Source organism: Papaver somniferum, chromosome 1 (assembly GCF_003573695.1).
Source record: "Papaver somniferum cultivar HN1 chromosome 1, ASM357369v1, whole genome shotgun sequence".
In the NCBI taxonomy this organism is placed as follows: Eukaryota; Viridiplantae; Streptophyta; class Magnoliopsida; order Ranunculales; family Papaveraceae; genus Papaver; species Papaver somniferum.
Genome location: NC_039358.1, coordinates 125,361,835 through 125,375,923, shown reverse-complemented (window position 1 = coordinate 125,375,923; position 14,089 = coordinate 125,361,835). Strand labels below are relative to the sequence as shown.

Below are 14,089 nucleotides of genomic sequence, written 5' to 3'. Positions count from 1 at the left end.
GTGATGAGATGTATCTTCGAACAACATATTAACTGGAGAAGGTTGATCATCCATTGGTATAGGTTGGCTTTCCATCTACAAGAAATGTAAAAACATCAATTGGAATTACATTAGAGTTCGGTTAATTGTAAATTTTATCGCAATAACCGAACTCGAGGTTCGGTTTATAAAGCAAAGTTGACATATAACCGAACAAGTAACAAATAACACGTTCGGTTACTTCTTATTTTATCTAGATAACCGAACAATACACCAGAACTTCAGATTTTTTTTTCCTAAGTTCGGTTATTTACGTTGTTATTTCGAGTTTGCGAAACAACCGAACTTAATACACTAAGTAAACTCTAATATTACGTAGAGTTCGGTTATCTAGTTCGTAAACATGCAGTTTGCGAAACAAGCGAACTTTGTACACTATGTTATTCTTATTTTTACGTAAGTTCGGTTAGTTATTGGTTATGTACCAACCGAACTTTGTACACTAAATTAGATCTAATTTTTACGTAAAGTTCAGTTTGTTAATTTGTTACGAACCAACCGAACATTACACTGAAATCTGAGAAACTTTCATTAATGAAGAGTTCGGTAACCTGCGTGTTTGAAGAAAGTAACCTAACAACACTTTCAGGTGAGTTCGGTTACTTCCGTGTATAGCTAAAGCAACCGAACTGCACTTCCAGATGAGTTCGGTTAGATGTTCTTCACATAGTGTAACCGAACTAGCCCAAATCCACTTGAAAAATTTACATTTTTAGCAAAGTTTTGACCAATTCAACATACATTATCTAAGTTTGGAGCATACCTGGACACCCAGATACTCTTCCTCCGGTTGTGGTTGATAAAATCCATCATATTCATCTTGAGATTGAGTTTTGGGAAGAATAGAATCACTATCTAAGAAATAACTCACATCTAGATCATTGTGAAGATTAACAAATACTCTAGGAGAGGATGGAGATGAAGAATCATATGAGTTTTCATCACTTGAATACCCAAACTTAGTGAATTGGAAAAAAAAATTATTTTCCATGTTTTTTTCCTTCATCTTCTCTAACTTTACTCTCTCTAAAATTCCACCATCTAATAATCATACCATCTTTTAATATAATCTCACTAATTATTAATAACTAAATCATTTAACTAATCATAACCTAAAATTAATTATTAGGATAGTTTAGGTATTATTATAAATATCAGATATGGGGTGACCTAGATTTACTTCTAATGTCTTTACCCAAAATAAAACAATGGTCCCAAAAAAAGGATGGTCCCCAGAATATCGTTCCTTTCTTTGCATGTAGGAAGAAGGTTCGTTATTGGGCGGTAGGCCAACAGTATTGGGCCGTAGGTTTTCCTATTTGAAAAGTACCTCCCCTTCAGGAATTGGTCCAACGCTCCACTTCATCACCAAGTAACCTGTGAATTGATATCCAGGCCAAAAAGAAACTAAAAGAAAACAGGAAATCCTTGGGTGATATAAACAGTTTTTGAACAAATCCTATATTAGGTTACACGAATGGAATATACAGAAGGTCTAAATTATCAAGATGACTAAATCGGCGTCAACAGCAGCCTTCATTTGCAAACTAACTCATTCTCACTCTTGGGAGTGCCAAAAGGTTACTTTATCTGCTCCAAGTTGAGCTCCAAGTTGAGGAATCAGCAGCGGCAGCGAGGCTGCAATTGAGTACTTGGCAACTCCGAATTATGAAATGACAGCATTGACACGTAGGGCTGAAAATTGCATGATTTAATAGCTACACATACAAGTACCTAATTGTACACAGGTCAAACCTTCGTCTTGTACAACAATTTCCAATATCTGGAACAGGATGGGTTCACATGTATCGCTCGCAGAATCCATGTCTGAGGGGTCCGATGAAAACCAACACCGAGAGATGAGTCAGGACCACCTTTCAGCTGTCGTGCGAGCAAGTGCATTTGAAAGTACAATTCTGCAGGCCTCGTGTCTATGTAGGAAACAAAGCAAAGTCTGAGATACCAAAAGAACCAACAAGAAATATCAAGAAGAAAAAAGATAACGTCTGAAACATAACGATCGGCCGTCACCGTTCTTACTGGTTATCCTCTTCATAAAACTCAAAAATTAAACCAGCAGAATGATTTGACGGTTCTGATCTAGAAGGGAGAGATTGAATCATTCAAGGTCAACCTCCTTTGGTACTATGAAATTTCATTTGGTTGCAAATTAAACAATATAACACTTTGCAAAACAAAAGATACCTGATGGCCAGGAAAACCATTCGAGTCGAAGGTTTCTCTCCCACTCCCCTCTGGAGCCAAGGCTTGCTTCTGCTTGAGCAAGCAATGCTGAGACAATAGGTAAAGGAATGGGTGATACCTCTTGAGCTCTGCGCAGGCTGGAGACTGAGAGAGACAAGAACTGAGATCCAGACTGTTGCTTAGCAAGCTCCATACAGATAACCCCTGTTTTTAAGGTTTACATTGGAAGAAAAGCAACAACAAGGACATAATAAATAAATGAGCGCATTAATGTTTAGAGAAAGCGGAAAATGAAACAAACAAAATAAGAGCCAAATTTTCTATTACTATATACCATGACAGAGAAAGAGGCAACTATCAGTATCAACCAACGAGCAACCCTGTGCAAGAGCCTCTTCTGCATGAAGCAGATCTTGATCCCAAATATAGCTCTGACCCAACACTAACTGAAACACTGCCATCCACATATTTCTTGAGCTTCCGATTTCTTTCAAGCACTCCTCGAATTTCAAGTTCACGGTACTCGTATCAATATGTAGGTTAAATCTGGACTCCAGAAGTTTGAGGCTTATCAAACCAACTGGATGTTCTGTCTTTAGCTCCAAGCATTTCATATACTCTTTCTGAGATTTCGGAAAATCCTCCAATGCCGCATAGGCACGGCATAGTACCAAGTGCGCAAAAAAGCGGGTGCTATCAGGGAGCGCAAGTCTTAACGAATCCAGAGCATGGCCAATGCAGTCGTTGTGCGCTCCATTTTGTAAACTGATCTCAGAAGCACAGAGTAGAAGCTGGAACTTTTGATGCTGGTAAGCCACATCTTTCTTTGAATACATTTCACAAGAGAGAGCTACACAAACTAGCCTACTAAGTATAATACAAAGATGCTGAGGAAACCGCTCTTCACGAGCCTTCTGCAGAAAATTAAGTAGAAGCAAGTATCGTGCAGTATGGTTCCAAGGCTCCTGATGCAACCATCTGTCCAAAAATCGAAACACATGCACAGACGTTAATTGTATTTAGGTTTGTGAGGTTTATGAGAAGTTTCGTATGAGCAACATCTATTTAAAACGCAAAGGAATAAAGTAGGAGTTGAAAACCAATACATGAAACATGAATATATACTATTCAGGATCCATATTTCCATAGGAACTCTAATCAATGCTTAATCTTGCAGGCTCTTCCTAAATAAATTATATGACATAATCGAAAAGAGTTCATATAAGAATATAAATTATACTAGCTATGTACCTCTGCAGTTGACTAATTGTTTGTCTCCCATGCATGCAGGGGTCTATACATGTCGGAATGCTGGAGTTGCATGCAACAACTGCAGCACCAAGAATCTCAGGTGCTGATACTAGACCATCAACCACATGGAAACCCGGAGACTCTACAACAGTGCACCTTGGCGCAGTATGAACATCATTCCATTCTTTGCTGGATAGTAAAAGATAACCCAGTTGGTTCCTGCAAGTGCAAATGCAAATAAGAAAAAATAATGGAAAAAACTCAAAAGTAGTCCATAGAAACTACTTCACGAACATCAACCAAGTTATCAATATGGTTATGGTCTCCTGCGATAGTTTAGGCATCACCCGGCAACAAAATGGAAACAAAAAGGAGAAAAGGTAAAGGAGAGCTTAAGTTTTTGAAAAGGTGGAACTTGCGGAGTAATATTGGTCAGGAGATAAATGTTACTAGAACATAGAACCAAAAGAGGGCTAGTCTTACACATTATAGTATGTTATGTAGGCTTCAGCATTCATCCGAGTTCATTATGCTTACAAATTCGTTACTCATGGCATCTAAACTGGTCCATCAAGAATCATGTTTCTGCAACCAATTTCTGCCTAGAGGTTTCTTTTGATGAATTGAGGTCTAGAGTTGCAAACTGCAGTTGCAGTTGCAAACCCTTAAGTACATCTAATTTCAACAAGTGGTTCCACTTTTCTGTTGGGGCTTCTAAGGCGCATAGGATTGACTGTTTTTAGTGAATCTTCTTCGAAAGGTTTTCGCCCACTGAATGGTTCCATGTTACATAAAAAATTTACCTTAACAAACTACTGTGAGGGTATCTGTGAAGAGCTTTTCTCAGGTGATGTACACCTTTCTGAATATCCGTGATCTGCTCTAGTCCAGTTTTGACCTGCAAAATACAAAACAATAACCAGTTCAGTTAACCAAACAAACCACAAACTGCTCCTACGACAAAATACAAGAAATGGTTTTTGAAATCAAAAGGAGAAACTTACAACTTTACTAAGGGCAATTAAAGAATGCATTTCAGCTATTTCTTCATCAGATGTCAGAGATTCACGACCAATTGGAATGACCGACTCAAGACGATTACTATGGTCGAGAACATGAATCACAAATACGATAAAACTCATACTTGAACTTTTTAACAGTTCCCTTGGCATTTTCAGAATACTTGATGAAGCTGATTCGAGCCCCGATACGTGGTACATCAACTTACATACCAAACATATAGAAGCAGAAGCAGTATCATTATCCATCTTTGAAATGCTTGCAGCAAGAATTCTAACCACTGAGAGAGCTAACTCATTCTTCCCAAGTTTCCACAAAGAGAGAGCATGTATCTGCAGTCCCCTGATATCAAGAAGACCTGCAATGTTGACAAGATAACGTAGAGCGAGTCAGCAGCTGAGTGGTTAACACTTGACAGATTGTCAGTTACTGCTCCGCCACAGCAGCAAGAATTAAATTAGGTGCACAAGTGACGGCCTACTGGAAACCCTTTCACGTGTAGATAGTAAAAACAGATGCACAGGTCTGATAAACTTATCGACGATTGTATATCTTCAAAACAATGGATTAAGGATACATTTTCTGAATGATGAGGGAAAGTTTGTCCAAACATCGTATCGTAACATGATTGACATGCAAAGTTGATCTAAAAGCAGCCTACGGCATGCAATTAACCAGTCTGCTCACCTTCTTTCTTCAAACCTTCACATTCACGAGAAGAATCAACAGCATTCCCTGCCTGTAACAGATTAAAGGCTTTTAACAGATCTAAGTTGTCAAACAAAAAAACAAGGGTTCTTACATGTATCATGTATGAGCTAAAGGGTTCTTATTTGGTTGAAATAAAAATGTACCAGGAATTGAAAGAACTTGTTTACCATATAATACGCTCTGGCTAGATTAGCTGAAATATCAGAGAGATGGGATTCGGGCGTCTTTCTTACAGAACAATTGATGGCATATCGTGCTAATCTGTAACAAGCGATTGCTGATTGGTAATCAGATCTCGCTTCATGTACGAGACCATTCAAATTGTGTGATTCAGGACAGTGAGGAGCACGATGCACGGCCTGGCAAACGGCTCCAAATACCTGCATTATGAATTGTCAGAACAAATGGCTTCAAAACTAAACAACTATGGAAGCAAATTGCAATACAAAATTCCCACTTTTAAGCAAGAGAGCTTACAATTTCCAGATAATTTCGCTTAGAACAAAGTACCAATATATGGTTATACCTGTGGGGATTGCAGATGTCCTGAAAGAAAAGCAATATTTCCAAGACCAATTTGGAACTCCGCAAGCTGCAAGAGATAAATACGTGATCTTGAGAATACAAAAAGGAAGTACCGACTCCAAACCCATTTCATGTTAGTGGCAATTATAAAGATTAACAAGAAGAAGAAAGATTCTTGCAATTCCAACATCTAAAACCACAAAATTTTACAAGAGAAATCATGCAGAGAAGTACAGAGAATTTGTTGTAGAAATACTCAGAATAACTTATGCAAATACGACTTAAATTCTGATTCAAATCAGAACAACAACAGACATACAAGCTGATGTAAATTATGAGCGACATGCAGATCATGCGCAGACACAGATCCCACGCATCTGACTCGCCAAATTTCCTGTATATCTTTCGGTTGCAATTTCATTTTCTTTTTATATTTAGAAGTGTTTTACTTTTTAAGAGTCTAAGAGGGTCTATCCTTGCAACACTATGACTTTGACGAAGAATGCATCCAGACTCGAGGAAAAGTCAAAAATCATTAACTAATAAATTATAACTCATTGCATTATATATAATATATGGTAAAGATTAGCTCATAAAAGCGTAGCTACACTTACAGGCAATATCTGCACAGCCCGAAGGCAGCTTTCATAAGCCTCATCTAGAGTGCATCCCCTAAAAAATAAAACAAAATATACTTTAACTCACATATTATCACGTATACAAGCTTTCTAATAGATCAACATACCAACAAGGGCATAAGTACTTACCCGGATCCAAACTCTGTTGAAATGCCTGCCCATGGTAATGCAAGTGCAGGATCTATGCTTCTAGCATGGTCGAAGGCTTGTGCAGTCGATTGTTTCTCTCCCACTTTCCTGTACAGCTGTTCTAGAAAACACACTTCTTCAAACATTGAAATATGAAAATTAATTCTGCTCGACCCACACAGAAACAGCATGTAGATTATTACCTTTCCAAGGTATGCCCATGCGGTTGCAAGAGATGCATCCAATTGCAACCCCCTAATCAGAGCATGTTGCTTCATTGGAGAATGAGTGGATAAACACCCGAAAATCACCCAGAAGTCACTACTGTCTCCCTCAAGAAATAAGGCACCCAAAGACATTTTCTCAGGTAGCTGCCTGGTGCACATAAAAAGTCAGTTTAAATAGCTTAAGAAGAAGGCTATGCTTGACATAATAGAGATCTTACCAAGAAATGGGTTTAGGTTCATTTCTCTCCTCCATTGAACGAATCAGATCCATAGAGATTGCAATATCAGCATAGATATTAGCTTTCCATGGGGTCAAGTGCAATGCTCGCTGGTAAGAACGACTAGCAGAAACTGCAGCCAGATACAAACTTCTTTTCCAGGAAGCGATGGATTTTCTGAATGCCACCTCATCATAATCTATGCACATCTTTCCATCCATCCAAGGAAAACACTTTGCAAGTGTAAGCTGACAGAGATGAAAATTTGTTGTTTCAGAAGTCCGACAACATTTGAGTCATCATAATTTGAGAAACTATCTTAATATTTGAATTCTTACAGATTGAGAAGATAACCACAAGAAACACCTACATATGACTATACCTGAATATCACCATGCAACTTCCACGTACAAGAAGCATTTCCAGATAAGCCAGTACTTGCTTTTGCAATATCAGATGCTTCCTAAAACCATCATACAGAAACTTCTACTCTTTGTTAGTTGCCTTTTACTAAGCAAGTTTATTAGACAAAGGTATACTTGCTGAAGGTAAACCTGCAATAGTGACGCTCCCCAAGCAAATGCACCAGAATTTACACATTCCTTGGCCAACCCAAGCATCCCCGAAGCAAGCCCACAGTGTGCAGCTACACTATGAGGTGCAATATCTAATGCCTGCCGAAACTGCTCAATGCCCTGTAGAGGAAAGCAATTTAAGCTAAAATGTAATAGGTGTGTCTAAGTAAATGTATTGATATACATTCGGATATGAATAAACATACTTGAAAAAGTTCAACATGAGCAGATAGTAACTCAGTGACAAACATTTTCAGACCAATTATAGCCCTCCTTCTCTTCGTGTTCCTTTCTCTCAATCCCCATTACATGCACAAGGGTGTTTTCCTAGTCAAGTTGACCACCCCAAGCCCAACTATTTTGATCCAGTAAATAACAATGCAATGCACATTCTGGAACGGGAACCTAAGACACAACCAGTCTCTTGCTTACAGATATGCAATGATAAGACTATAATCAAAACTTAATAAATATAAACATCAAACAAAAGCTATTACATCTAAACATGGCAAATAACCTACATGGGCATTCTAACACTTAATTTGATAACCTCGTAAGAAATTTCCAACAAATTATTATGCTACGAATTTCAGCATATGCTTTTTGCTTCAACTGACAGACTATTAACTTATTCGCTGGACTGCCACCAAACTCTAACACTGTCACACCACTCAATCATTTAAGTTTACCAACACTGTCACCAATACTGGATGACCTACTGATCATCACAAACCTTACAAACCACCACCATCTGGAGAAACAAAATTGTGGACGTTCCATCTACTAAAGATAGCTTGACTAACTAACAAAGAAAAGAAGCAGAAAGGAGAAAAAGAGATGCCACAAAGGTCGCTCTGCAAACTACAACATAAATACAACCTTTCTGAAGGAGCCAAGCATCAACAATATGTTTCCACTTTCAACCAACGCGAAAATTTTAGTATCCTCCAGCTCAATTGCTTGCCCATATGACTGTCAAATTAGAGACATACATATAAGAACTTTGTCCCGGAATATGGTTAGTAGTGACTACAAAGGCATAAGCAAGTATGTCAAAGAAACTCTAATTTGGAGGGATCTATGATCCCATCATGCATATGCAGTTGACATTAATTCAAGTGAGACGTTGCATTTCGCATTTGTATTTGCAGCATACAAGTTGCTGATAACCAGTTGGCTATTTGTTACTAACTTTAAGGATTTGTTGTTGTTTTTCGTTAAAAACAATTTAATTAATCATATATTGCTGGTCAAGAGTATCGGGTAGCAAAATATCACATTCTCAAATTCTTATCATACTTTCAAAGGTTCTGCAGCACCATACTAAGAAACAGCAAAGGCCAGTAGTGCAAAACAATGATGTGATATTCTGTTTTAAAAGTTTAGAACATCACACTTTCCAGAATTAGAAAGCGTACCTTTATAGCAGCAGTTAACATTCCTAATCGCTGGTATGCAAGACCAAGAGTCTGTAACAAACATAGCCAATAATCAATCAACAAAATGGAAAACGTTCGGAAAGAAAGAGAGTAAAATATAAGATGGACAAACCCATTACTCAAAGAATGGGGTTACGATTAACATACTTCCCACAAATCTGCACAAGTAGGATAACCTCGTATAGCCTGCTGAAGATTCTGTACTGCTTCAGTCCATTTCTTCTGATGAGCCTGGACAGTTACATAACAATATATCAGTTAACGTGTTCACAGCAATGGTAACAACAGAGATCCACAAGTACATAAACCACAAAAAACAAAAGAAATGTTCTGTAATCGTAAAGAAACACCACCAGCAAATATCCTAATCGACGATACGCCCAAAAGGCCCTTGGTGACTTCTCTGAAGCATCGCGACAAACAGCAACCTCCAATGTTTCCTTTCCATCATCACTTAACAAATCACAAAGTGCTTCCTACACAACAAATTAGTAAGAATCCATAACTTTCTCGAGAAATTAGTTTCAAAAGAATAAGAACAAGTATATTTAAGCACAAACCCCAGCTTCAAAATCATCCGGATTAAGAGTGAGTGATCTTTGGTAACACTTAGAAGCTCTTGAAGTATCTTTGATAGAGAATCTACTATAATAATGCCCTAACAATCGAAATGCAGAACCATTATTAGGGTTTAACTTAGCAGAGATAACCAAATGTTCAACGGCTTTTGCTTTGTCTTCTTCTTCTTGTTTGTTCTCCAATATGAATAGTGCCTGTTTGTGTGTAATGAAACAAGTTGTGGAGTTTAAAATTTGAAACAAAGAAAACAGAAAAAACTGAAATCGAAGAGTTGAAGAAGTTAGGAGCTTACGAGATTGTAGTGATGAGATGCATTGGTGGGATCAGAATCAACGGATTCTTGCAATTGCTTCAATAATAAAAGACCTTCTTCTTCGTTATCTTCGCTTTTCATCTCTAAATTGAAAAATCCTCTCTCACTCTCTGGACGCAAACGCTAAAGAACCAGTAGTAATACCAGAAAGAAAGGAAGAAGTAGAAGCACCGGACAGGAGGGGATTCGGGAAGGCTTGTTTTTCTTTTTTTTTTGTTCTTTTAGGGTTAGTCAACAACGGTTGATTATAGTCCAAGGACGTATTGTTGCTCTTAAAAGTGGCACTGATAAAAATTGATTCCATCCCTCCACGTACTTTTGCGTGCCAAAAGAAATTATTTGTCATACCAGGTGGCCTGACAAACTAGCCGTACCACTATTGGAAAAGTATATAGCATTAAGAATGTTATTGAGGGATAATTTTAAATGTTTGTTAAAAAAAGTTCTCCCGAGGAGAATTATTTGTCTTTCATATTCATTTTATTTGTGAATTAATTACTACGGGTACGATCGTTAAAACGCCAAAGGATTACTTTAAAACAAAAAATCTTTGTATATTATGTCACAAATCATTCAGTAAAGTATATGCTTTTATATATCTTAGTTTCCTTGGTAATTGTCACCTCTGGGCTGAAAGGTTTCAAATCAGCTTCAACAAAATGTCTGGTTCTGTGAATATCATGTTTCAATTAAAAATGAAACTTGGAAGTTAATTCTTTTAAAACCTCATCATACGAATATCTTAGGACGCAAATGGATTTACTGAGTAAAAGTTAAGTCAGATTGAACTACAAAATAAATCCAGATTGGTTGCAAATATCTTTGAAAAATAAGAAAATATAAACTTTAATGTAACCTTCAACCCGCTTCATTATTGTGCTTACGTTGGTTGTGACTCATGATTGAGTTATTAAACAACTAGATGTTTTAAGTGGATTCTTACATGGATTTCTTAGTGAGGATGTTTTATTACCCACCAATCCACCATTACCCCTTCCATAAATCAGCTACAACCCTCAACTCACACCTGGACATTAAAATGCTCCCCAAAAATACAATTTTTCTTGTGGAAAGCTATCAATGAAGGTCTACCTATCTTCACTCTATTACATAAAATCCACCTTACTACCTCCGACCTATGTCCTAGATGTAAGTTTTCTCCAGAAACAGTTGTACATCCTTCTCACCTGCCGATTCGCCAGAGAAGCTTGGGACCTTCTCTTCAGTCACCATGAAGCAGAAACTGTCTTTCAACACCAAAGACCTCAACTGTTCACTCCATCAACCACAATCAACCAACTACTACAACTCAAACAATCTACGGCGGCAACGACTTCATTTTGCTTCATCTTGTGGGCACTTTGGTTATCCAGGACGATCTGATTTATGAAAGAAAACATAAACCTCCTTCTGATATAGTCAAATTAGCAATCCACATGCATCAGGAATGCAATTGGGAAAATTCAGTGCTACCTCCTCCCCTGCCCGGCATGAATGCTACAACACCTGACACTTCATCACTCCGGATAACTAGAAGTATTCAAGTTGGATGGAAACCGCCATAACCACATTGGACCAAAATAGCTGCCCGCGGCCATCCGGGATCTACGGGGGGGGGGGGGGGGGGGGGGGGGGCGGTTTGAGACTCGACAACCACAGTTATTGTTGCAATGCCCAGCCTCTGGGAATCACAACAACGCTGTTAGTAGAGACATGGACACTACTTATGGCCCTAAAAACGGTCACAATTTACCAATGAACTAAAATCTACATTGAATCAGATTCGCAGACCCTAGTTCATTTCATCAAAAAACTGATTGATTCTTCATGGTTGCTGAGATCATCAAAAGACTGGAACAAATTCCCAATTAAAAAATTCTACACAATTATCGGGAAGCAAACCGGACAGCAGACACTCTTGCTAATCATGCATCGGATAATATTCAACAAGGAGTATTACAAACTAAAATATAGGAATACATGGTTCCCATTTTTCTAAAACAATTAAATGACCCCAGTGGAGCAACATTCCGACGTGTAATTCCGCTTTAATTATCAATTAAATTTCATGGTTCAAGAAAAAAAAGAATGACGTTTCATTTCTAGAATGATGTCCTACAACAGGATCTTAACAATATGTTTCATTAAGATTTGATCAATAAATTATCTTTCTTTATTAGAAAAAGAAAAAACAGAAAAAACAACAACATGGGTTTCATTTCTAGCCTACCCCAACTTGTTTGGGGCTAAAGGCGGGGCAGTTGTTGTTGTTTATGCATCAGTTAGTTGTGGCAAAGATGACGAAACTATATCAACACTTCGTGGCTAATCTGCTGACAAAGACGAAATGCATACTAATATATTGGAAATAAATTGCTTACAATAACTAAAGGAAAAAATAAAACCAAACTGATACAAAAGCTTAACCCCTCATTACTTTAACTGATTAACACCGCAGAACAAGAAGAACGTTGGTGGGTGGAAGAACATCTTGCACATCTATCTCCATTAGAAGAGAAGGGAGCAATTTGACAAAAGAAATAAACCTGACTTAGTTAACTGCTTTAATAGCACCAAACTTGAGACCAAACTTTCTTTAGTTACATTCCAGCATTTCACTTAAGCTACAGCCAATGATTCCCTCTGTTTCAAAAGTTTCTGCCTCACTTCCAGTTTCTTCTTTAGACCATGCTTAAAGAAATCTGGGTACTCTACTACTTCCTCGATCTGTCTCTTCATAACTTCTAACAAGAACCTGATCCTTGGCTCCAAAGAGTTCGGCACGCTCTTGATCAAAACTGGGGGATACCCACTCACCAAAGATGCTATTTGTCTATCTCCGAATCCAGATTTCTGTAGAAATGAGAAATTGGGTCTCAAAATCTTCTCAACATCTCTGCATAAAACTTCTGGGAAGTGCATTGCAACCTTTTGGAGATCTACCAGTGTGAGTCCTACTGATTTGAGAAACTCTGATGTAGGCCGAAGCCTTTTCTCTACACTGTAACCCATAATAAATGGGTTTTTTTACCATGACTTTACCGATTGTCCCTTCTTCCTTACTCAAGCCAAGACTAGCAAGAAATTCCACAATATGTGTCAGTTTCGTATCAATGCTATAGCTAACGAGCCTAGGATTTTGCAACAGCAGCTTACCCAGTTGCTTCTCAGGAACCCCAAGTGCTTCAAAGAAGCCTAGCAGTGGACAAAGCTTCTCCTCCACATTGTGAGACAGTATGTGAGGAAATCTTGTTATAGCAGATGACACCTCACGCGGTTTTGTTCCTAAGGTAGTTAGACACTGAACCATAGGTACAAGCTTATCATTCAGACTTAAGAGTAAGAATCTTTGGGCACTTGGAGACAGCATAAGGTAACTTCCTCTCTTGAATACCGATACTCTTCAGGTAAGCCCAATTCTCAGATGCTGTCTCTCTTTCTGCACCTTCTAAACGCTTACATTTAGTAAACAACTCATCAATGTTTTTATCGTTGAAACCTTTTTCCTTGAAGAACCCGACCATATTACTCCTGTTACTACTACTACCAATACCACCATTTTGAGATCCAACAACTTCCATGTTCTTCTAATCCTGCGAACTGGACAAGCACTAAAACATAATACAAATGATGCATCAATTGCAAGTCTGCAGCACAAAGTCACAATGAAAGCAAGTTGATAGAGATAAACAATTGGAGCATCACTAGCTAAAAATGATAAAATGGTAATGTAACTACTAATATTACTAAACCACAGTGAATTATCGGTAAGGATATAAAATCAAACACTTACACAAAACTATTTGCCATTTCTCATCACCATACGTCCATACCATACATATATCTTCTGTCTATAAGGTTTCAAGGAAAAAGGGCATACTTTCAACTAAGAAAATGATTCAATTAACAATGCGGGATACCATATATAATTGGTTTAAGAATTCACAATAAATTTGCTTTAAGTTATAAAACAAAAACCAGAAATGGAAACATTTTGAAGAACAATTTGCAAGTTCAAACTTCCCACAGAGAGAGATGCTCACCTAGTAGATACCTATATGAAATTGAATTGAAGCAATAGGTTTATCCAACCATGACAGCACAAGATATTTGGGGTTCAAGAAACAGAGATAGAGAGTCTGTCCGTCTCTGCGTGTAATAGAATTTTAAAGGGGAAACAAGCCTTATCTATGTTTTTGATAAGGGAAGCTATCCATTAT

General features: G+C 37.8%; 1 protein-coding gene and 1 pseudogene across 1 annotated transcript; both read right to left on the bottom strand.

Annotated features, from left to right (window-relative positions):
- Positions 1 to 1,447: 1,447 nt before the first annotated feature.
- On the bottom strand, positions 1,448 to 10,044 carry LOC113299619 (tetratricopeptide repeat protein SKI3-like). Its single transcript, XM_026548686.1, has 21 exons — positions 9,849 to 10,044; positions 9,538 to 9,750; positions 9,331 to 9,453; positions 9,125 to 9,208; positions 8,957 to 9,007; positions 8,418 to 8,510; positions 7,518 to 7,658; positions 7,346 to 7,426; positions 6,964 to 7,211; positions 6,722 to 6,893; positions 6,519 to 6,634; positions 6,366 to 6,423; positions 5,753 to 5,818; positions 5,394 to 5,606; positions 5,203 to 5,254; positions 4,500 to 4,873; positions 4,299 to 4,393; positions 3,496 to 3,714; positions 2,579 to 3,222; positions 2,245 to 2,448; positions 1,448 to 1,970 (listed from the first exon to the last, which is right to left on the bottom strand). Exons 1-21 carry the CDS (start codon positions 9,948 to 9,950, stop codon positions 1,789 to 1,791), a joined length of 3,531 nt encoding a protein of 1,176 aa, XP_026404471.1. The 5' UTR covers positions 9,951 to 10,044; the 3' UTR covers positions 1,448 to 1,788.
- A 2,156-nt stretch (positions 10,045 to 12,200) lies between these two features.
- Positions 12,201 to 14,017, bottom strand: LOC113299626 (annotated as a pseudogene).
- Between the last annotated feature and the right edge of the window lie 72 nt (positions 14,018 to 14,089).